This window comes from Ctenocephalides felis, unplaced genomic scaffold, assembly GCF_003426905.1.
Source record: "Ctenocephalides felis isolate EL2017-DRISC unplaced genomic scaffold, ASM342690v1 CF-g0.4_SCAFFOLD_00845, whole genome shotgun sequence".
NCBI lineage: Eukaryota > Metazoa > Arthropoda > Insecta > Siphonaptera > Pulicidae > Ctenocephalides > Ctenocephalides felis.
The window spans coordinates 49,680,503-49,703,974 of record NW_020536999.1 but is presented as its reverse complement, the minus strand read 5'-3'; the positions used below and the strand labels follow the sequence as shown (position 1 = coordinate 49,703,974).

Here is a 23,472-nt window from a genome sequence, read left to right as displayed (position 1 = left end):
GACCTGCCTCTCCCAAAACCTAATCAATGTTTTTCGCACCATTCAAATCAGATAATCCGTTCTCTCGAAAACTCGAATTCCATTTTCTGCACTCTTTTCTTCGTATCTCCGTAATGGCTGAACCTGCCTCTGTCAAAAACTAATCAGCACATCTCCCTATCAATAGAAATACAATCATAATCAAATGTTTTTTGAACCATTTCAATCGGTTGATCCATGCGCCCGAAAACGTGAACGAAAAAATGCGGACACAAAACACTCACATCCATTTTTTCTGAGGTATGCCAAAATGTTCAGAAAATTTCAAAACGTAAAAATATGCAAAAAAATTTATTTTTTATTTTTGCCCATTAAATACTTTACGGGAAGCTAATTAAGCCGATATAAATAACTGAACTATAATTAGATGAAAAATAAATCTTTTTTATGGATAGTAAAACATATTTGTAAATATGATAATTTTTCGCAATCATTTGTCAATTATGTTCAAGCATATCTATGTTTTAAAACAAGTGCACATCAATTTTTTTGCTTTATAAAAATTCAATAATATTTTTAACTAATGATTTATATAATATTTTAATATCAGTATTAATATTTTAGTTTTAACGCTTATGAGCCAAAATGAAGAGCATATTGCTAATATTTATATTATTTTTTACATTGCATTGTGTTATGGGAATGAATTTAATGAAATTGGAAAAAAGATTGGCAAGTGATGCTGAAACATCTAATTTGTTCGAATCGGATGATCAAAATCTCGAACATGGTAATTTATTTTTTATTAGTTTAAACAAATTAACATATCCATACACTTATTAATTAATAACACGTTTTTGGGGCTTCCTTTTTTTTAATAATATAGTGTATTATGGCACGTATAACATTTTTAATTTCCCGAAGAGTAACTTCGCAAATGTAAATTTTTATACATCTTTATAATTTTTTATATATCTTTTAAAACGTATACATTTCAAATGTTTCTGAATATTTTGGCAAACATTAGAAGAAATGGATGTGTGTGTGCGTGTGTATGTGTGTTTTTGCGTATACAAATTTTCGTCGACGATTTCGGGAACACCGATCAACCGATTTGAATAATTCAAGAAACATTCGATTCGCATTGATAATGAGACGTGCTTATTAGTTTTTGCGAAAGCGGGTCTAGCCGTTCCGAAGAGAACGGAGCGTCCGATTTTAATAATTCATAAGACATTTTACTTGTGTTGACAAGATTAAAAACTGATTAATTTTTTGGGATGGCAGGTCCAGCTGTTATGGACTCTCAAAAAAATGTCATTTGGCGGTCAAAAATGTTTATCACACCAAATTATCAGATATTTTATAGAGATTTTAATAATGTGTACACATTTTGTGTAATTTTTTTTTGGGTTTCGTACCAAGATTTTTAATTACGGTACGTGAAGTTTCAGCAATTTGCCTTAAGGCACGATGCCATGCACCCCACTAGTTAAAATATAATTATTTCTCATTAATTATAGGAGGTTCAAAATCAGTACCTTTAGTATGGAATCCTTCAGTTGGCACAATGCAGGATGAAAAGCGTGAATTAAAACAACTTGAACAGTTCAATGCGGAAATGGAAGCAGATTTAAAAAAAGGCAACGAAGCTGCATCGAGTCCGTTGGGTGATGGTCTGATTGCAAGTAAGAAATAATCATATATACAAATATAATGATGAATTATTTTCTTCAAAAAATATAATGTCCAAATTTCAAATAATTTTATTATGTTTTTCTGTAATAAACGACTTTTTTGTCTAGTTTACGTTTTGTACTTTAACATGCGGTGACTTTGTGTATATAACGTATTATTTTGACAATTAATTTTCATACATAGTCAAGATATTTATTGTCTGTAGCTGTAGCCACATCTATGGTTCCGAAAGAAATAAATGTTCTGCCTTTCTTAGTCGATGAAGGCGATGCGCGCTTTCAAAAGCAGGTGGATGAACGAATTCAATCGAAAATTGCCGCTATAAAAGATGAGAGTAAGAGAAATTCTGTAGATGATGATAACTCTCAAATTGCGGCAATTACAAATGAAAGCCGGTATAATCATGATGACACTGCAGTTGTTGAACAAAATAATGATTGTGAGTGTGGTGATGAGATTAAGCATGATGCTAAATCTAAAGGTAAATCTTTTAAGAACACACAATTTACTTTTCAGAGATGAAATTGACTATTACTTTAGCAACTAAATAAATGCGGCTTTTCCTCTTATTTGGTTTAATTGATCATTTGGGTTTGCTGACGTAGTCCAAATGTAAAATACGTTCATTGAAAGATGGAAAATCAAGCCGAAAACTTTTATCATATTTTGCTTTTTTATTTCTGCAAAGGCAAAATGCGATATTTTGGCCACTCGGCAAAAATTATTAGTGCTTGATTAGGATGTTTTGCCACATCCAACATATCCTTTTCCTTATCTATGCAACACATAGTTCTGACTAGGGTTCCAATACCGTATTAAAATCTAAATACCGGTATTCAATATTTGAAATTTGTAATACCGGGATTCCGGTATTAATACCGGTATTATCAATGAAAAATTTACTAGTCATATTTTTATTTACCGCAGTTGTTATATTGACATATTAATTATTAAATAATGACATATTATTATTGTTCTAAAATGAGTACATATTAATTATTTTATTACGTAAGAGTAGATAGACACCAAAAAACGTGCAATAAGTAAACAATTATATATCAATTTCTATGTTACATTTTATATATAATAGGCTCGTATAGAATTATACATTTAAGGAAAAAAACAAATTTAATTAATAACTTATATTTTATCTATTAATATATCCTTTTAAAAAAGATAAACAATCAATTGTTTAATCTTTAAGCGAGGAGCCAATTTTAGTACAAATATAACAAGCCGAAAACCTTTTCCTCAGTGCACAACTGTCGTAAAGAAATAATACAAGTATATTATTAGTCGATATGAATTAGTGCTTGCAATTGTTAGAATAGTGTATTTAGGTTATAATAAAATTATCATTTGATATCAACACATCACAAAGACTTATAGCAAATTATTGTATTTTTTGATTGTCTAACAAATAAATAAAATAATTCTACATGATCGATTTACAAGAATCTGCAACGTACGCATAAGAAAGAGGTCATCCACCACTAAGATTTGATTATCAAACTATTTATCGCTCGATGATTTGACTTGTAAATTTTCTCTATATTGTATATCTTCCTATCAATCATTCGTATTTATTTATTATTTCATTATAACGTGTCGATTGTATATTTTGTTTAAAAATCATTAATAACGAATTAGATATGAGGACAATGCACGTGGACAACTAATAATTTTTATAAATTGGTTCCATTCATTAGGTCGTATATAATATATATCTGAAAGTTTCAGAAATAATAATCAATCATCAATTTTATAAAATATATATTTATAATATAATATATTTATTTTAGGTGATGATCAGAATCAAGGCGATATTAGTGATAAAGGTGAAGAAGAAAATCCTGAAAGTAATGAAAACGAAAAAGTAAATGGTGAAAACAAAAAGGAAGTTGCATCCGATGGCGGATCGACCAAATGCCATAAAAATTCTCATAAATCTAAAAAATCATCAAATCCGAAAGCTGATCACAAATTTGAAGCTGGTAGAATAGAAGAGAATGAAGATTTAGGGAAAGATTCTAGTACAACTTCGGAAATTGATGAAAAACATAAAAATCAATTAAAAGATGGTGATAAGGAAACAGGTTTCTACAATCATCATTTATTAAAATCTATGAGCATATGCAAATAATTAAATATTTTATATAAAAATAATGTCTATTACAGAATTAGATGAAGAAAGTAAAGCAAAATTGGATTCCGACAATGTCAAGGATATAGAAGCTGCTAAGAACAATGATCAACAAGAAGAAAATGTACGTGAAGATAGAGTAGAAAAAGCTATTGCTACTGACGCAAAAACCGTAGGTGATGAAAATGAAGAAAAACCAGCACAAGAAGGTATATCTTAATATTTAATTATTTCATTTCATGATTATAATTTGTCTATACTTTTGTGTCTTGTAAAAATACTTAATACAATTAATAACTAATAATATCAAATTAAATATGATTTATATTATTTAATCCAGGTCAGCCAGAAGATGAAAGTGATGACATAGATTTGGGACTTCTAGATATAGTTCAGACCATTCATGCATTGAGAAAACGAGATGCACTTTATGATAAATTTTTTGGTGCATCAAATGTACGTGGTAAAAGAAGTTCGATCGCTGATATGAATACACGACGTGAAAATTATATCAAAGATTTAGAGGATTCATTTCCGAATCCAAATACTGGAAGCGATTCTCTTGAACCACATGTCCGTGTTAAGAGACTGCATTTACCCAAACCAAACCTTAATACCAAAGTATGATAATTTATTTTATCATGCATTGAAATGGAATACATTCATATTGTTCAGCAAAAAATCGATTTACGAATTTACAAATTACGACAAATTGTTATGTTAAATAAAAAGGTTTAATAATTTACATTATAAATATACATATATTCTACATAATTTATTTGTATAATTAAAATAATTGGCCCTAAATTTACCTATTGTAAGTGAATTATAATTTCACAAACCATTTGCTTTTCTTATAGCAATCTCTTGATCTCTGGGATTCATTGGGCTGTATCCATGCGGTTGCATTGTGAAAAACGCTTGGCCAGAACTCATTGTTCTCAAAATTTTAGCATATCCTAGCATCTCACTTAATGGCACAATAGCATCTAAACTCTATAAAATAAATAGACAGAATCACCAAAATTTAAAAAAAAAGTCTTTGTTTTAATGGTACTTTAAGGATAGATTTAAAAGAGTTCACGCACTGCTGTGATAAATTACTATATTATTCAGAATTACAATAATAAATAATGAAAGTAAAAAAAAAGGGGTAAAAAAATTACTACATACCTTTTGTTGACCTCTATTGACGACATTGCGTATTGTGGCCCTCCTATTAGATAAATCAGCCATAACTGAAGAAAGTTTTTCCTCAGGTAATGTTATTTCTACAAACATAAGTGGCTCTAAAAGTTCACACCCACCTTGATTCAATAGCTATAATTAATGCAAATTTATATAAACTGTTTTGGACTTTGTACATTTTAAAATATTAAGAAACTATACATATTCAACAAATTATTATTTACCTTTTGTACACATTGCGATGCAGCTGCTATGACAAAAGTATCAGTTGTGCCCCTTGCAATTTCTAACCCATGTAAAATTATTGCGGTTTCAACAACCTATTACAAAAATATGTTTAAGTAAAAGGACATATTGTCATGATTACAAATTATTCGCTCATACTTTTGAATTCAGCAGTGGTCCTCTCATCAAAGAGCTTTCAGCGCCTCGTTTCGCAGCGTCCTTAAATTTTTGGTGAATCGCCGCCAATAATTCTGCATTATCAGGATCTCTATCTAATCTAAAAATTAATTAGCAATAAGTTTCTAAACAAAAATTATTAAGTCTTTTAAATTAAAATAAATTCTACCGAAAACCAAAACATTTTTCAGTTGCTGGACCAAGGCTCATGTCAATTTTTACAGATTGCTTTGAATTTCCAATCACTTTATTAGTTTCATATAAATATCTGGTCATCTTGATAGGTTTTTCATGATAGGCAATGTGCATAGTACCGAGCTCTACATCAACTTTGTACTCTGTACGTATCCTTTCACCAATAACTTCTAAATGTAGTTCGCCCATACCTTAAAAAAGTTTAAGTAAGAAAAAGTAAAATCCAATAACCATTACAAATTATATTGGATTACAATATCTGTTTGCAAAAGTACCTCCCAAAATAGTTTGACCAGTTTCTTCATCAATCCTTACATGAAGGCTAGGATCCTCTCTTTGTAGTTCTAATATTGCAGTTTCCAGTTGTGCCGCCTTTGCTAAACTAGGTGGTTCTGCAGAACAGAAAAATACAGGATCAGGAATAGGTACTTCAAATTTGAAATCTGTTTCCGCATTTTCGAATCTGAAAGTTAAAAATAACATATTAAGCACTCTAAAAAAAGTGCTACTATTAGGATTATATTTTTTTACTCGTTTTTTCATTAAACTATCAAGTATTTGACCATTTTACAACACTGATAAAATAGGCGAAGTTTTGATACGCCAAAATACTTATAGTACACTTTTTCTAAAGGAGGACTTATCAAAGTCAACCTGTTATGAAAAATTTGAATTCATGGTCAAAAAAAACTTTGGATCTTGAAAACTCGAAATCGGAAAACTTTAAAAAATTGTTCATTAATACAAAAATTCATTTTTGACTGTGGTCCTAAGAATTTACAATTTTTAGAACCAAAAATTTACAATTTTTAGGAGTTTATAATTTCAAGGTTCAAATGAACAAAAGTAATGAAAATTAATCACAATAACCAAAAAATGGTCTCAATTTCAACAAAGCTCTAATAGCACTTAAAAGCTCATAATTTTCAACCAATTTGAGATATTTTTTTCTGATTTTTGCATAATAGAAATTAATAAAAATACTTACTTTTTTCCATCTTTCAACATAGTTTCAAAATTTTTCTTAGCTTTGTTCAAGCTATTATTAGATGAAACAAGTAAATCCCCAGTTTTAAATGTCTAAAACCATAAATATCGATTATAATACACAATATTTAAGAAACTATTGAATTAAAATAAAGCAAAATAGATTTATATCATTATCTTCTTAAAACTTTCATATTATTTCTTTAATATTTTAATATAATATTAAACTTTTGTAATATTTTCATAACATATACCTTCAACCCCGCAATCACAGCGATATCTCCAGCCCCCACTTCTGTAATTTCCACTAAATCATCAGCAAGAGGTTCATATAGCCTGGTTACTGTCTCTGAGCCACTAACTCTTGCAGTGACGAGCCTGGTACCCCGTCGTAGAGTTCCGCGAAATACTCGAACTAAGCACAAGGCACCTCCGCGCTGAGAATCATGAATTACTTTGAAAACGCGACCACAGAAATCTTGCCTGAGAAAATAATATCATTATTAGTATTTATAGCAAACTGTAGGTATTTAAGCTAGTATAGTAATATAATTTAGATATTCATGCCAGGCTAAGAATGGCTAATGAGAGCAATGGCTAAAAAGAATGCATATGGTATTTAATAATTACAGGCATTACAAGTATTTAATAATCACAGGCATTACAAGTACTACACAACCACAAAAAAATTAATTAATAAAAAAGTAAAAGCTCATTATTCGCCGGTGATATGTGATAAATAAAGAAGCCATACAATTGAAGTTTTTGAACATTTTAATTAACTATTTCAAGGTTTAGACCATGGTTTTAAGAACTTTGCTTGGGGTTTTATTGAATTTATTTTAAACTTGAAAAAATTACATGTTATTTAAAAAATAAACTATTCATTAAGTAATAAGGTTGTTTTCGCTATATTTGTTTATATGTCTTCTGAAAAAAAAAAAAACGCATTCAAGGTGGCTCATGTTAGAGCTACCGTCAATATCATCTCACATTTTTCAAATACAATGTTAAATTATGAGATTAAATTATAAAGTTGAATTATAAATATTTCTCATTACTTTGGCAAGTACTTTGTTCACTTTCTGCTTTAATAATGGGTTACTTTATATACATTTCAATATATATGTATTTAATTACCATTAATATTTTATTTATTACCGTAGCAAATATAAAAGATATTTTTATAATTAAGACACAAAAATATTTTAGGCAAAGTTGCATTAAAAATTATTAGTTCTATTAGTTCATTTGACAACATAAAGTTAAAAAGCTGTATTGGAATCCTTTTATTACTAGAAGCGTACTTATTAGACCCGATCAAAATGAAACTTTTAGCGGCAGTTAGAAGAAATAAAAAATACAATTATATATATTAAAATATTACCCAAAACAGTCATACTGCAAATTTCTTTCATCTGGTTGAGGTAAATATTTTACAACTGCATCCATTAGTAATTGGATGCCCACATTTTTATATGCACTGCCACATAGCACAGGAACTGCCAGCTTTAGAATTTTTGTCATAAATTATTTCTTTCTTGTCTAAAATTATGTCTTTTAAATGCATATATATATATATATATATATATATATATATATATATATATTAGGGTGGTCCTTAAAATGGTCATTTTCAAATTTCCTTGCTGGTCCTTAAAATGGTCATTTTCGAATGTCCTTGCTCCCAGGGGCTCAAATAGTTCCAAATAGATAAAAAACAATTCTCTGAAAGTTTTAGCTCTTAATATTAACATTTAGATAGGGCGCAATTCAATCAAAGTTTTGTACCTAAATAGCATGGAAAAATTTTCAAAATCTTAAAAATGTTTTTTAGATGTAATTTAGCAAACAAATAAATGAATAAAACTCATTTATTTGTCACTAAGTTATACCTAAAACATTTTTTTAAAATTTTCAAAATTTTTTCCATGCTATTTCCATACGAAGTTTGATTGAATTGCGCTCTATCTAAACGTTAATATTAAGAGCTAAAACTTTCAGAGAATTGTTTTTTATCAATTTGGAACTATTTGAGCCCCTGGGAGCAAGGACATTCGAAAATGACCATTTTAAGCTCCACCCTAATATATATATATATATATATATATATATATATGTGTGTGTATATTACATATATATATATATATATATATATATATATATACACACCGTAGAAACTCAATTAACCAGACTAATTATATAATAAGATAAGATAAGCATTCGAATAATCGAAAGCTCGGATAATCGTATGTATCAATAATAATGTTGTGATCATTAAAAACAATAAATACATAAATATCAACAAAAATCAATGTTGATTTAGAAATTAACATTTACTGATGTATATACATATATATTTTTCTAGATTACATTTTAAGGATGGTACGGCTATATTATACTAAACTGAAGCATTAATAAAATATTTAGGTACTTATGTATGAATAATTTGTTTATATGTATTTGATAATTTGCATTTGGCAATCATGAAATAAGTAGGTAATAAGTTCAATTTGGTTAAACATATTTGATAATTGATATATATATATATATATATATATATATATATATATATATATATTACAATTATCTTAATAATAATCACAATATTTAAAATTCCTATACAAAGTACTTGTATACATTTTCATTTATACCTGTTTACGTGTGGCATTTCTTATAGCTTTATGAATAGAGACATTATCAATGTTTTCCATGGTGCCATTACAAATAACATGTTCAGCTAACTCATCGTCATATTCAGTCAATTTATCAACTAATTCCATTCTATGTGCTTTGGTTTGATCTAATAAATCTTTTGATAATTCTAAACGTTCATATGTTTGACCATACTTGGAACTATCCCAGACAATTTTTTGTAATGTTATAACATCTATTATTCCTGTAATAAGTACAATTATTAATTAATTATACACAAACATATATATATATATATATATATATATATATATATACTAATTTTGATTTCACCTATTAGTTGGCCCTTGTCAACATATGGTAGATATAATGGCAATGGAGTCACATCTAATTTGTTAATTAACGATTTGCAACTGGCTACAAAATCCGCATCGCTTCTATCCATTTTATTTACAAACACAATTCTTGGTAATTTATTACGATCAGCTTGATTCCAAACAGTGAGTGTTTGTGCCTCAACACCTAAGTAAAACACCAGGTCGAAACATTATTATAAAAAAATGATTCAAATCCTTATAAGTACTAAAGTTATTTCTATTGTATTAATGTAATGCAATTAAATTATGTATAGTACTTATGTTAATGTAAATCAATCCATTTATGTTTATATTTAATTGTAAACTACCTGCAGATCCATCCATGATAACAATTGCACCATCCAATGCATTTAATACTTGTTCCACTTCCATTGTAAAATCTATATGTCCAGGCGTGTCTACCAAATTTATTCTAAAATGTGTATTTGTAAATAATATGAGAAATCAGCTACCTTATGCAAATTAGCATACCTATAATCCCCCCATTGGAATGTTACGGCAGCACTACTAATTGTGATTCCTCTCTTTCGTTCCTGATCCATATGATCTGTTACAGTATTTCCATGATGAACTTCACCCAATGTATTTGTTCTTCCGGAGTAAAATAACATTCTTTCAGTTGTTGTGGTTTTGCCTGAGTAATATAAAATCAAGTTAAATTCAAATGAATACAATACAAATTTATATTTATATTTATTCGATTCGAAATTATACATACCAGCATCAATATGAGCCAAAATACCTATATTTCTAATATAGGCTTGGTGGTTTTTAATTTCATTTTTTGTGGAGTATTTGGACTTAATGATATAAAATAAATTATGAGGTTTTAGCTTAAATATTCGTGAAAAGATCATCTTGATGCAATAAAATTCGGGCGTTATTACATTATTTATTTTATCATGTTTTTAATATTATATTACACTTATTTTTACATAATTTTAACAAGCAGAAAAATTATGATTTTTACAGGTTAGAATCAAATTTATTTAAGGTTAGAAAACTTCATTATTTTTATTGAAGTTTGCGCACGCTGTTAAGGGGGCGTCCATTAATCACGAGAGGTTTTTAGGGGGAGGGGGGGTTTGACAAAAAATCACGAAATATCACGTGGGGGAGGGAGGGGTATAGCAAGATATCACGTGCATTTATTATTTTTACTATTTTTTATAAAAAAGTTCAAACATTTTTTAAAAAAATTAAAAATTATACAGTTTTTTCACGTAACTAAAAATACACGTGATGTTTGGTGGGATTTTGAATATCACCAAATATCACCAAGGGGGAGGGGGGGTCTAAAAATCCTTAAAAACTCGCTCACGTGATTAATGGACGCCCCCTAAAACGTTTTATTTATTGCCAACATAAAACTACTGTTGAAGTTTATTTCATATTTTATTTATTCAATATTTATTTATAAGTATAAATAATTATTATTACATTATATATTATTAGAAGTGCTAAAAATACGTTCTCTATCTTTGATATGAGTTTGGTATCGAATTCTATACTGGAACATAAAGATTTTTCTTCATATATTTTGGACATATAGAATAGCAGCAATAACACCTGAGATAATAGCAAATGAGATTGCCATCAATTTCAACCAATTTGAATTAGCTGAATCTTCATCTGCATAAATTGCTTTTTGTCGATACTTTCTTTTACCTGAAAACTTCTTTTCAAACAATTCTACTTCAGTTTTATTTTTCATTTCTTCTAAAAGTTTTCTTTGAACTTCTTGTTCATGCAGTAACTTTTCTTCATTTTGCTTCTTTTCCTGACAGGTATCATCGCAATCAACTTGTGCAATTTTCATTCTCACTTTATCACAAGTAAATTCCCGCTTAATTCTTTTACACGGGCAGTATAATTTTACTTTTTTATGACATTTGTCTGCTCCTTGACACTCACCAGAATGACAATTATTTTGACAACGATGTCCGCAAGCATACTGAAAAAATAATGGTATTTTGATTTTATAATTTTTATCAAGATAATAAATAAACCAATCATTCAAAGTATAGAAGTTTTATCTGGATTTACAGTTTTTGTGCATTGATTTCCACAAGACAACAATTTGTCTCTTTCCGCTTCTGTAACTTTACGGCCAAACAATTCTCCGCATCTTAAATAAAGTTGGGTAAGTCCACAATGACAAGTACGCTTTACATGAACAGAGCATAATCTGCATGGTCCAACATGACAAGGACGAGGACACTGATGAACACAGCCTTCTGGTTGGGGTAATAAACAAGGTTTGTCACATGGAATACAAACCTAAATAAATAAATATACATATAATATTTTATATAAGATATCAAATGTTAAACAGAATTCAGCTGTTACCTCAATACCATCTTTATCATACAATGTATGACATTCTATTTGACAATTGTGGTTACCACAGGCCAGGGCTTTTCCACAAACTCTGCCACAACTCTTTCGACCACCTTGTGTTAAATGGCATGGCCAATCAGGACTTTCATGCTCTCCTAGGCAAGAATATGGAACTGGAAAAGTGCATGGTGGGCAAGGCAAAGCTTTTAAAACAGCCTGATAATGACAAAAACTATTTTATAACAAATAATTATATAAATATAAAATTATTATACCATTCTAAAATAAAGTTCTACCTATATAATTGCATAAGACTATTGATGTGACCAAATTTCGAATGTGTACCAATTTTTTACATTTTATCAATGTATTCTCAAAAAGGACTGGAACGATTTCGAAAATAAGGATATCAAATGGATTTAAAAGCGTCGGCCACTTTTTTGCGACACCGTAAAGATCGGCCGAGCCGTTTCTTCGTATTTAAGCATTGAATAATGTATCTGACGTTTTTGATGAAATTTACATTTTTATTTAAATGTACTAAAATATTATAAATCTACGATAACCGTTTAATATGTAAAACATCTACAAAGTTTAGAATTTCGCTGCGTATTTAAGGGATTCCAATCAGAATCTATGCCGAAGCATATGAACGTTGAGTGTTTCGTATATAGGGTAGTATTGATTACAGTCAGTTAAATAATATACATTTTTAGAACTAGAAATGCATTATATAAAATGTGATAGATAAATTAATTTAATTTATACAATTACTAGCAAACCCGACGAACTCCGTTTCGCCACCAGATGGTTTCGTGAGAAAGATGAAGAATTTTTTTGTTTGTTTTATATTTGAAAAGAAAAAAATTGATTTTATTATACAACAGTAATGAATTTATTTCGATTACAAAAATCGTAGTGTTTTTTAGTTGAACTTCTCCAAGTAAATGAAAGTGAATCCGCAAATTATCCATTTCATTGAAATGCTCTTTGGTAAACCACATTTTTTGTTTTTTGGTCTGTTAACGTTAACACAAACAAAGCGGATGGTTTTCCAACTCATGAACAGGCAACGTATAACTGCCCATGTGAAAAACAATGATATTCTAAATAATCTATTTGAAATTTATCCCGCAAACACTAAGCGATTTGCCTTGCGACTTGTTATTGCGAACGCAAGGCGAACTGGAAATTGTAATCGTTTGAAGTCAAACGGAAGACCAGTCGGAATCATTGGTATGTCACCAAATCGCCAGCAATTTTTGATTGAATGGTGAAATTCAGTGCGTGTACATCACTATTCTTTGCGGCAAGAATTGCTCGTTGACTTAACCAAGCATAATTCTGATAATTCTCACTAATGTCATTACTCGAATTTTTAATTACGATGCGTGAAGATTCAGCAGCTTGCATTAAGGCATGATGCCATTAAGGCACGACCTTTCCAACAAATGCAAAATTGTCGAAATCGGTTTGTGCGTTCTGGAGTTATATCGTCAGGAAGGAAAACCCGACTTATTTTTATTTATAGATAGATAGATAGATAGATACTTTATTTAAATTCAATATTTACAATTTACGTCAATACAATTATTATTTTTATCACAATATTATAATATAACTATAGTAATATCAGTGATATTTATGAACAACTCAAGATTAACCTAATGACAATTAATAATTAACTTAGATTAAAGAATTAATTTATTGTATAAATAGGTTGATCTATAGGATGTTTTTTGACAGTCGCATTGAAACAATTCCTGCTTTTCAATTTCCATTCATTGGGAAGCTTGTTGTAAATTTCGACGCCACATTCTATCGCTTTCCGACAGTAAATAGCAACACCTCCGTGCATATGTATACTACTGCAGAATGAGCTGACTAGCCGAAAATCACGTATATAGGTCGATTTTGCTCGTTGCCAAGCCAATGTTCACATAAACAAAAAATGTTTATTTTATTGTCATGGACAACTTTTGTTAATGCCTCCGTTTTATTGGATAAACATTGAATGTTCAAGGACATTATATATTAAACCAGTTTAACAATTTTTCTTCGTTTTTTCTCCCAGATGAAATAAAAAACGGTCCACACAGACTCCTTTTGGCCAAACATCCGGAGATTTTATTCTTTCCAATTCACTCTCTGCAACGGATACCTTGAAAGAGGCATATGTTTTCGGATGTTTAGAAGCCATTTTCTCACATTCAATATTTTTGAAGTTTTTCTCATTTAAATAATTTTTTAGAGTTTCCGTCGATGTTTCCGGTGCCAGGCGAAACACATGCAAGTGAGCCTTCCTCACAACTCCCGCGAGTGTAGTGCTCACATTTGTTCCTTCTATGGCTTTGTTTTTTCGTTTCGGCGACTTCTTTTTCTGGACCAAAGTCCAGTTTCCATCGTCACTTGCTTTAATTGATTGTTGTTCAGTTTGGGTCGATTGATTAGGCAGCTCCGTGTTGGCAACCGCATCTCGGAATGTTTCGCTTCTACGCTTGTCTAATTCCTTTAAAGCAGTTGCTACTGCAACACTCACCTGTTCTTTTGAGACCTTATTAGCATTGGCACTATTTTTATTGGTAGATTTATGTTTAGGCTTCTTAGATGCTGCTTTCTCAGTATTACTATCAATATTGGGTGCAGCTGACGAAACTTCTTTATTCTTTTCATTTGGCTTTAATAATTGCAGCATCTTAATTTTTTCTTCAAGATTCTGAATTATGTATTCCTTATCCTTCATTATTGTCATTTTATCGTCTATTATGGTATTTTTGTCGGTAATTGTTTGTTTTAAGTTGTTAATAGTATCCATATGTTTGTCACTCGACACTTCACTGCTCACCTCACAGCACTGTATCAAATTTCCAACAATGAATTTAAAACCTTTTCTTGTGGCACAACTCACATGGTAAATTTTGCCACAGTTCTTACAAACACCCACACTTGCAGAAGGTTTTGTTTCACAGCAGTTGTAGGTTTTTTTGGAATCCGATTCCAAAATATTTAATTGTGTCAGAGACATTACGACACTTCAAAAAACACGTCCGCACGGTTCAACGGTTCAACACACATGTGTATATATATGTATATACATGTATATATGTATATATGTGTATACATGTATATATATATATATATATATATATATGTAGATAATCTATTTGAAATTATTTTAAACAATTGTTGATTATTTTCATTACTCAAATTTTTAATTACGGTGCGTGAAGTTCCAGCAATTTGCATTAGGGCACAATGCCATGCACCACTAATTTTCTTAGCTATAAACCTTGCGGATTCCGAGACCTTTCCAACGAATGCAAAATTGTCGAAATCGGTTCGTTTCGTCAGGAAGGAAAACCCAACTTATTTTTATATATATAGAAGATAGATATTATAAGTATCCCTGAATAACATTAATTGGAAATCGTTTTTATTTTGAAAATTAACAATTGAAAATTTGATCTGAATATCTGAATCTCAATTCTGATTGATAAAGTTCATTATGTACACAAATCGAAAAATTAATGCGACTTACATTAAGACAAAATGCTACTTATAACTATGTTAGTTGTCTATTCATTTTAAAACACCTACTATTTGTTTAGCTTCCCAAGGACCTATAGGATTCTCAACTTGATTTTCTGTAACGGTTACAGCTGTATGACATGGAACCTCACAAACATGACCACAATTTAAAACATTTCCACAAGGCAATTTGCATTTTGGACAAGGGCCCATGTGACATCGATGCGGTACAAGAGACCTATGATTACAGACAGGATCTAATCTAGAAAAACAAATATATATTAAGCACTATTTTATATTAAAAATATTTGAAAACGTATTAAAATATAATTTTATTTTATATAGAAAAATTATATTTATTTATATATATTTGAACTTACTTGCATAAGTGAGTACAACGAGGAGGACGAGTTTTTTTTTCTCGACCACAAGGGACTTTCACTTTTGTTTTTCCACATTTACAAGAAACCGTAGCCTCTATTGTGCATGGAAAACAAGGCCCTTTATGGCACCGTGATTCACATTTATGTTGCCCGCATCGTAAAGTACGTCCGCAAGGTTTATTGCAAGGTGGACAAATACCTTCGCAGCACTAAAACAAAAGCAGAAACAAATGAATATATATATATATATATATATATATATATATTAGGGTGGTCCTTAAAATGGTCATTTTCAAATTTTCTTGCTCCCAGGGGCTCAAATGGTTCCAAATTGATAAAAAACAATTCTCTGAAAGTTTTAGCTCTTAACATTAACGTTTAGATAGAGCGTAATTTAATCAAAGTTTGTATAGAAAAAGCATAGAAAAAATTTTGAAAATTAAAAAAAAATGTTACAGATATAACTTAGCGACAAATGAATGAGTTTTATTCATTTATTTGTTCGCTAAATTACATCTAAAAAACATTTTTATAATTTTTGAAAAATTTTTCATGCTTTCCGTACAATAAATTAATATTAAGAGCTAAAACTTTCAGAGAATTGTTTTTTTATCTATTTGGAACCATTTGAGCCCCTGGGAGCAAGGAAATTCGAAAATGACCATTTTAAGGACCACCGTAATATATATATATATATATATATATATATATATATATATTTCAAAATATTGAAACTTACTTTTCTGTTGCAAACATGATTTCCGCAATCACGCATTTTTCTGCACTTTGTATTGCAAAGGTGTTCTTTCTGACAAGGCAATTCTTTGCTATTGGAGCCACATCGGCATAATTTTTCTATAACCACCAAACACTGAAAACATATATTAATAAAAAATGAAGAAAAGGAACAAGTCAGAATGGTCAACCAAAATCAGATCAACATAATATACACCAAAAATTTAACCTCATTTCAAAATATTACCGTACTGCAATCTCCTCTATGACATCTTTGATTACAATAATGCTGTCCACATAAAAGGAGTTTTCCGCAGGTATCACCACAAGGTAATACTTCTTCTGAACATGCCAAAGTTACTAACTGTTTTCCACATGGACATTCTCTAGGTAATGTTCCTGGACAAGCATCACAGTCACCACTATGACATTTTTGTGCACATTTATGCAAACCACAAGATAAATTTTTATTACAAGCCTAGAAGTATTAGTTATATATTATGTGATAATGATTATATAAATATATGCATATTTGTGCATAACTGGATATTTTTTTCGTGAGATTTACATTACATTTTCACACTGCCAAAATTCTTCACTGCAACGCCTGACAACTTCTTGAAGACCGCACAAGCATTTTTGTAAACTTTCTTTAGGACAAGGTGGACATTTTCCTTCATGACATGGTTTTTCACATTTATGTGTTTTGCAAGATAATAATCTTTGGCATTTTGATGTACAATTCCAACGACCAACAGAACATCGAATTGGGATTGGATTAGATTGTTCACAATAGCAGGTAACTTTTATAGTTTTAGGACATGGTGGACATGGTCCTAAAATTCAAATGTGGAATATTAGTTATACATTTCAATACTTAAGTAAATATTTCAAAAGGAATATATCATATATGAATTATTTTACAACCTGGATGGCAGAGTAACAAACAACTATGCCCACAATTTGGTTCAAATGGTTTGTTGCATGTTTCTCCACAAGAATGTGGTACCAACCAAGGATGTGGTGGTGGATTTGCTACAGCACCACAAAAGCATGTGTATTTATTAGGAACCTAAAATAAACATACAATTTGAATTAATCAAGATACTATTTTTATAATCTAAGGACGTACCTCATTTGAAGAGTAATCTAATCTACATTTAGGGCAACTCCATTGAATGGTAGCTTTTTCCTGGTTATAGATTCCTTCTTCTTGTAAATTTCTTTGTTGAAATAAATTGTCATTTGCCCATCGTTGTATACAAGTCAAATGGAAAACTGAATAACATCCATGACAACTCCAAATCTATAAATTTTATTTATGTTAACTAAATTTAGCACACAGTATGATATGCTATAAATAAATGCTAAAATATTTACTTTATCAGTACGTTTAGCAGAGCATATACAAATAAGACAAATAGCTGCATTGGATAAAAATGCCTCTTTCAAAAACACTTCAGTTCTTCCCAGATCTTTTGATGAACCACCGATATTTGCATAACTTTTCAAAACTTGATCTGAAAGATAATATATATATATATATATATATATTAATGCAAAAATAAAAGTTGTATTCATGATAAAAGGGCACAAAGTAAAATAACATATGCTAATACTCCAAAATACTAATTATATACATTTATTAAAAAACCAAACCTAATATTTTATCTGATTCTAATTCCTCCTCTTCAGAAGATTCATCATAAGATACATGTTTTTCGATAGCTGCTGATAATTTCTGATGGGACTCCAAAAATTTTTTTTCGGCATTTTTTGCCAACGAAAGATTCGCTGGTTTTTTATTCGTATTAGTACCCCAAGGATTTCGACGTTCTTGACGACGCATGTTGACTAAATATAAATAAATTAATTTCTCGTCATTTGCAAATTGTCAATCTATTGATAAAAAATTATTGAATATTAAAAATAAAGATAAAGTTCCTTATTTTACTTTGTTATTTCTTGATTTTATTATTTTCATTTCTTTCCCATTGTTTTTGTTTTCTTTTGAAAATCATTTACTTGATTTTCTTTACTCGATCTTTATTTAGAGATAATATTTTAGGTTAGATTACACAAATTCAACCCTAGTGATGAGTGCAGAAATGTCCGTTACGTGTTGCCACGTAGGAATTTGTAAACAAACTAGTTAAGTGGCATTTGTATCCGCACACACACACACACATCCATCCATTTTTTTCTACAATGTTCAAAAACCTTTGAAATGTAGATATATAAAAATTTTCATTTTCGATTTTTTTGAGATTACTATATAACTTACTCTACGGTAATTTATCTAGTCCTCTAGTCCTAATCCAGTTACTTCGAATGGCTTTAAAATTACTGATTTCGGCAAAACCGTTTTTGAGTCAAAAATCAGCTTTTCACTTTTTCAAACTGTGCCTCATTCAAATAACAATGACTTAAAACGTAGAGAAAACGTTTTTTGATAAGAATAACTTGAAACGGATTTTCTGGCGAAAACATAAACCTTTCCGGAAAGTTAAAAATAATTTTCAGCTCATCATACCAACATTTTTTTTTTAAATATAACTAACTCTCTTAGTAGAAATATGTCTAGACTAATATATAAATAAATTATTTAATTAAAATAAAAGACTAAAAACTTTAATTTTAATTAAAAACAAAAAAACTTTAATTAAAATATAAGACTATTATTTGCCTTACATTTACTAAATCAACTGTGTCTTACTTTCTATAACAAAACATTTCACAATACTTAAAGTAATTTTATATTTTCATAGAATTATAATTTAAGATTATTTTATATATTAGATTTCATTTAATGAAAGTTATAAATGAAATTAATGAAAAATGTTTTATTAAAAATTCAAATTTACAATTTTTATCCTGAATTATATTAATCTTAAACAATATATCAAAATTGTTATTGATTTGTTTATTTTATTGTCAATGTGTGATTATATAAAAGTGTTTAAAATTTATAATGTATATTAGTATAAAAAACAAAATAGAATGTCAATACAATACAATAGAATTCAGAAAGAATGACTAATATAATTAGAAGTAAACATACTTTATAACATATGAGTATTAAGGATATTATCAAATAATTTACAAATATCAAAAATTCATTTGAAAATGTATATAAAAATATGATAATAAAGATGAGATTATGCTCTTTGTGCACGTGAAAATCTAATATGTGGTTTTAGTAGAAAAATGAATATATTTTTATAGATATTTTTACAAATATTGCAACAAATATTTATAATCGAACTTTTAGAGTTTCCATACGTTGCAATATCCTTCTACTTAATTCTTTGTACCTAAAATATCAAAAATATTTAATATATATTTTTTGATAAAAGTAATTTTATTTTTATTATTTTACCTTTCTTGTATACGTGCAATTTCTCGCTGTTCTTCAGCATCATACTGTTGTAAGATTGCTTTACATTCTGCAATACTCAAATTCAAAAATTGGGCGACTTGTGGTGTGATATCACGAGCAACACTATCCATTAAAAATACTCTAGCAACATCTTCATGAGGCCCCAACAAAATTCTTCTAACCAATGGTGATTCATTGGCAGCCAAACGTTTTTGCTCTGATATTGAAAATTCAATACAAGTTAACTATATATCTAACTTTAAAAAAAGGAAATATTTTTTTTTAATTTAAAACTGAAATTACCTCCATTATCTCTCACTACAAATAATGCAAAATTATCTGGTTTAGAATCCACTTTATACTTATCCAATAGTAATGATATCACAGCCCGAGTATCAAGCAAAGAGCTAACCCAAACATTCATTTGTGAACCATGAGGTGGTGTAAAAAAGCTTGTTTCTCTGTTATAAAAATGTCCATTTATAGAACATCTTCTTTGCAATTTTGTTCTCGATCTAAAAGATGATTAATAAGATTAAATTATATGAAATTCTATAATATAAAACCAAATTATTTTAACAGTATTTAAATACATACATAAATATCTATTATATTTAAGTATGTATTGAAAAGTTTTTTGTCTGTGCAATGATTACCTACCTTCTTTTACCCGATCGTCTCTTGATAGCTGTGCTTCTATTCTTTCTGATATATTCTTCTGAGGATTTATCGCTATTATTAGATTCATTTTTCATATAATATTTATCGTCATCATCTGAATCATACAATGCTGCTGCAGCTAATTTTTCATTTGCTACATTTTCATTCAAAACCTCTTGTTGTATATCTCTTTTCACATACACATCTGATAAATTATTATTTTTATTAACACTTTCTGTATATAACTTGAGAGAATCATTAATACGAGACGGGTCTATAGGTCTTGGACTTTTATCACAACTTTTACTGAATTGTACTACAATATCATCGCTGTCATTTTTATCAGTAGTTTCAATCATACTTCTACTTAAATTAAACATAGAATCCATTGGATCTGTTTGCTGAACTTTGCTTGGCTTCTCTATGTCAGATGTATGCATTGGCTTATTTGGCATAGTTTGATATATCTTGTCAGAATCATCCACAACTCTCTCAACTTGTAAAAGTTCGTCCAACTCATCCCAATCTATTTGCTTTATATCTAATTTTGGCGGTAATGTAAGGCACTTTTGTGAAGGCGACAAGGAACTTTCTGATGATTGACTTGATTGTTCACTTGATGCATCAGAATTGTCCTCGGAAGAGGTATTTTCTGTAGAGCTCATTGATGAAATACCAGAATCGAGATTCTTATCCAAATTTGAATTTTCGGCAGCATCTAATTTATTCTAAAGATGTAAATATTTAGAATAAGTATTGCATTAGAAATTATGTTATACAGTTTTTGTTTGTACATATAATTAAGTGATAAGCTATATATAATATTAATTAATAAGCTATATCAGAGGACTGCAAAAAGTATATGCCAACATATCATTTTCTGTCCCAATAAATTTTAAAATAATTATTATTTTATGAAATAAGCAAATTTTATAATCTAAGAAAGAAATACTACCTCTACTTCTATTGCACGACCCCTTGTGACTAGAGTACGTTGATCAACATCTTCCTTCAAATGAATCACAGCTTGAACACCCCAATAAACTCTTAATGATCCTTCTAGAACTAATCGACCATTAACTTCTCTACTTCGAACTTCACCACTCTTCCCAATATTTTCATGGAATTGATTGAAAACCTACAATAAATCAATTTAAATTGAAATTTCTCAAAGTTTGATGCAAATAACCCCAAACATTAATAATATTCACCTTTAACTTTGATTCTAAATGTGTTCTCGGAAGTAGGGCAGTGCTATTAGAACGAATGGGTCCTTTCTGACCAAAACTTTTGTGAGATTCAACTCTTGTACCATGTCCAAACAATTGAGGGCCGAATAATGCAGCATAACATGGTACATGGCAATAGGGTACTCCTTTGTGCTAATGATATTTAGAGACAAATGAAATTAGATAATGAAATAATCAACACTAATATAAATAAAAAGAATTATTCTGCAATTTTCATCTCATATTTGAAGTACAGATATTGCAAAGGATTTTCATAATATATATATTTATTTATTTTTTAAATGCATAGCCCACAGATTTCTTCCAAGAGGACTTAAAAATACAATTATTTTACATTATGGATTATTTACAAAATAATTAATATATATATATATACAAAATTACAGTATATAGTAAAATTAATAATGCACTTAACACAAAATTACATAATACAGAATGTAACAATATTATTTATTTAAAATATTGAAAAGATAAGATAAAATATTGAAAATTATTTGAAAAGAAATAAAAAGGTTAACTTGAGCAAATGGAGATTACTTGATTAGGTGAAGTGTTATGAATATCTATTTCATTATTAATTATGTTAAAGTTAGCGGACATAAGTAGAATATGCGAATTTAAGAGGGAATTAAATTTAGGAGTAGAATAATTGAAAAATAATTGTGAACGCAAAGATAGCCTAGGAACATTAAAGGATAGTTGGTTAAGAATAAGAGGACAGTCTATAGCATTATTGCAAAGTTTAAATAAGAACATAATTGTACAGATAAATCGATATGTGGTAAGAGAAGGTATTCCGAATTCTTTTATTGAAGTGTTGTGGTCAAAGCCACAAAGCCGTAAAGATATCTTTTATAATATATATTATTATATATGCATATAAATTTCTAGAAAACCTCTTATAATTAGTTACTGTTAAATTTCAAATGTTAATTACTGCACAATGAACTTCAACTACAGATCCTACAAATATTTATTTAAAAGTTTTTGGTTTGAATAAGATTATATTTAAATTGTTTTATTTTATTTACGATATCAAATAAAATTCTGCGAAGCATCAAACATGAGCAGATCTTTAAATGCTACTTAAAATATGAATTTCATGATTTAAATGTGCAAAATTTATATATGAATAATTAATACATAAATCTAATAAAACATACCTCTGCATGTTGACCTGGATCTAGTCTCCTTCCACATTCCTGGCACCTCAGGCATTCAGGATGCCAATCATATCCTATAGATTGTCTACGTTCGGCTAAAATAAATAGAATTCTTATGATTATTATTATTATTCCACGTTATGATTATCTCATAATATTTGTGTACCAAAATAAACTGGCTTTTCACATTTGTGGCATTTCTTCATTCTGTGTTTTTTGAATTGGTTATATTGTAATTACTATTTTTTTAAGTCAAATGAAGAATGAGACATACTAAAATAATACAATTACTAAATAATTAGTGTAATCTTATTTTTTTCTTAATATTTCATTAAAATGCAAAAGTATCAAAAGCCAAGCAAAAAGAACAACGAACACATTAATTGACAGTTCACATGACATGTCTTTGA

General features: G+C 29.1%; 3 protein-coding genes across 3 annotated transcripts; all 3 read right to left on the bottom strand.

Moving 5' to 3' along the window:
- Positions 1-4,623: 4,623 nt before the first annotated feature.
- On the bottom strand, positions 4,624-10,580 carry LOC113363224 (ribosome-releasing factor 2, mitochondrial-like). Its single transcript, XM_026605708.1, has 14 exons — positions 10,343-10,580; positions 10,096-10,258; positions 9,933-10,036; positions 9,581-9,769; positions 9,247-9,491; positions 7,980-8,101; positions 6,847-7,075; positions 6,594-6,685; positions 5,881-6,068; positions 5,580-5,796; positions 5,393-5,510; positions 5,233-5,328; positions 4,994-5,140; positions 4,624-4,816 (listed from the first exon to the last, which is right to left on the bottom strand). The coding sequence occupies exons 1-14, from the start codon at positions 10,479-10,481 to the stop codon at positions 4,655-4,657; spliced, it is 2,211 nt and encodes a 736-aa protein (XP_026461493.1). The 5' UTR covers positions 10,482-10,580; the 3' UTR covers positions 4,624-4,654.
- A 575-nt stretch (positions 10,581-11,155) lies between these two features.
- On the bottom strand, positions 11,156-18,689 carry LOC113384994 (NF-X1-type zinc finger protein NFXL1-like). The gene is made up of 12 exons (XM_026622793.1): positions 18,270-18,689; positions 17,991-18,130; positions 17,743-17,916; positions 17,538-17,682; positions 17,184-17,446; positions 16,858-17,088; positions 16,615-16,746; positions 15,873-16,084; positions 15,562-15,754; positions 11,974-12,180; positions 11,671-11,904; positions 11,156-11,578 (listed from the first exon to the last, which is right to left on the bottom strand). The coding sequence occupies exons 1-12, from the start codon at positions 18,457-18,459 to the stop codon at positions 11,156-11,158; spliced, it is 2,544 nt and encodes an 847-aa protein (XP_026478578.1). The 5' UTR covers positions 18,460-18,689.
- Positions 18,690-19,778: 1,089 nt separating this feature from the next.
- Positions 19,779-23,412, bottom strand: LOC113363406. Its single transcript, XM_026605906.1, has 8 exons — positions 23,229-23,412; positions 23,063-23,157; positions 21,861-22,031; positions 21,605-21,787; positions 20,650-21,377; positions 20,293-20,504; positions 19,990-20,206; positions 19,779-19,924 (listed from the first exon to the last, which is right to left on the bottom strand). Exons 1-8 carry the CDS (start codon positions 23,266-23,268, stop codon positions 19,864-19,866), a joined length of 1,707 nt encoding a protein of 568 aa, XP_026461691.1. The 5' UTR covers positions 23,269-23,412; the 3' UTR covers positions 19,779-19,863.
- Between the last annotated feature and the right edge of the window lie 60 nt (positions 23,413-23,472).

Bases quoted from the DNA above. Each gene is read 5' to 3' on its own strand.
- LOC113363224 (XM_026605708.1), bottom strand. From the start codon at position 10,481: ATGATCTTTTCACGAATATTTAAGCTAAAACCTCATAATTTATTTTAT. The intron at 10,259-10,342 runs GTATGTATAATT...TATATTACTCAG, and splicing joins TTTGGCTCATATTGATGCTG to GCAAAACCACAACAACTGAA. The intron at 5,329-5,392 runs GTATGAGCGAAT...TTTTTGTAATAG, and splicing joins GACCACTGCTGAATTCAAAA to GTTGTTGAAACCGCAATAAT.
- LOC113384994 (XM_026622793.1), bottom strand. From the start codon at position 18,459: ATGCGTCGTCAAGAACGTCGAAATCCTTGGGGTACTAATACGAATAAA. The intron at 17,917-17,990 runs GTAAATATTTTA...TAAAATTTATAG, and splicing joins CTGCTAAACGTACTGATAAA to ATTTGGAGTTGTCATGGATG. The intron at 16,085-16,614 runs GTAAGTTTCAAT...CTTTTGTTTTAG, and splicing joins ATCATGTTTGCAACAGAAAA to TGCTGCGAAGGTATTTGTCC.
- LOC113363406 (XM_026605906.1), bottom strand. From the start codon at position 23,268: ATGAAGAAATGCCACAAATGTGAAAAGCCAGTTTATTTTG. The intron at 23,158-23,228 runs GTACACAAATAT...TATTTATTTTAG, and splicing joins TGAAAAGCCAGTTTATTTTG to CCGAACGTAGACAATCTATA. The intron at 19,925-19,989 runs GTAAAATAATAA...TTGATATTTTAG, and splicing joins ATTGCACGTATACAAGAAAG to GTACAAAGAATTAAGTAGAA.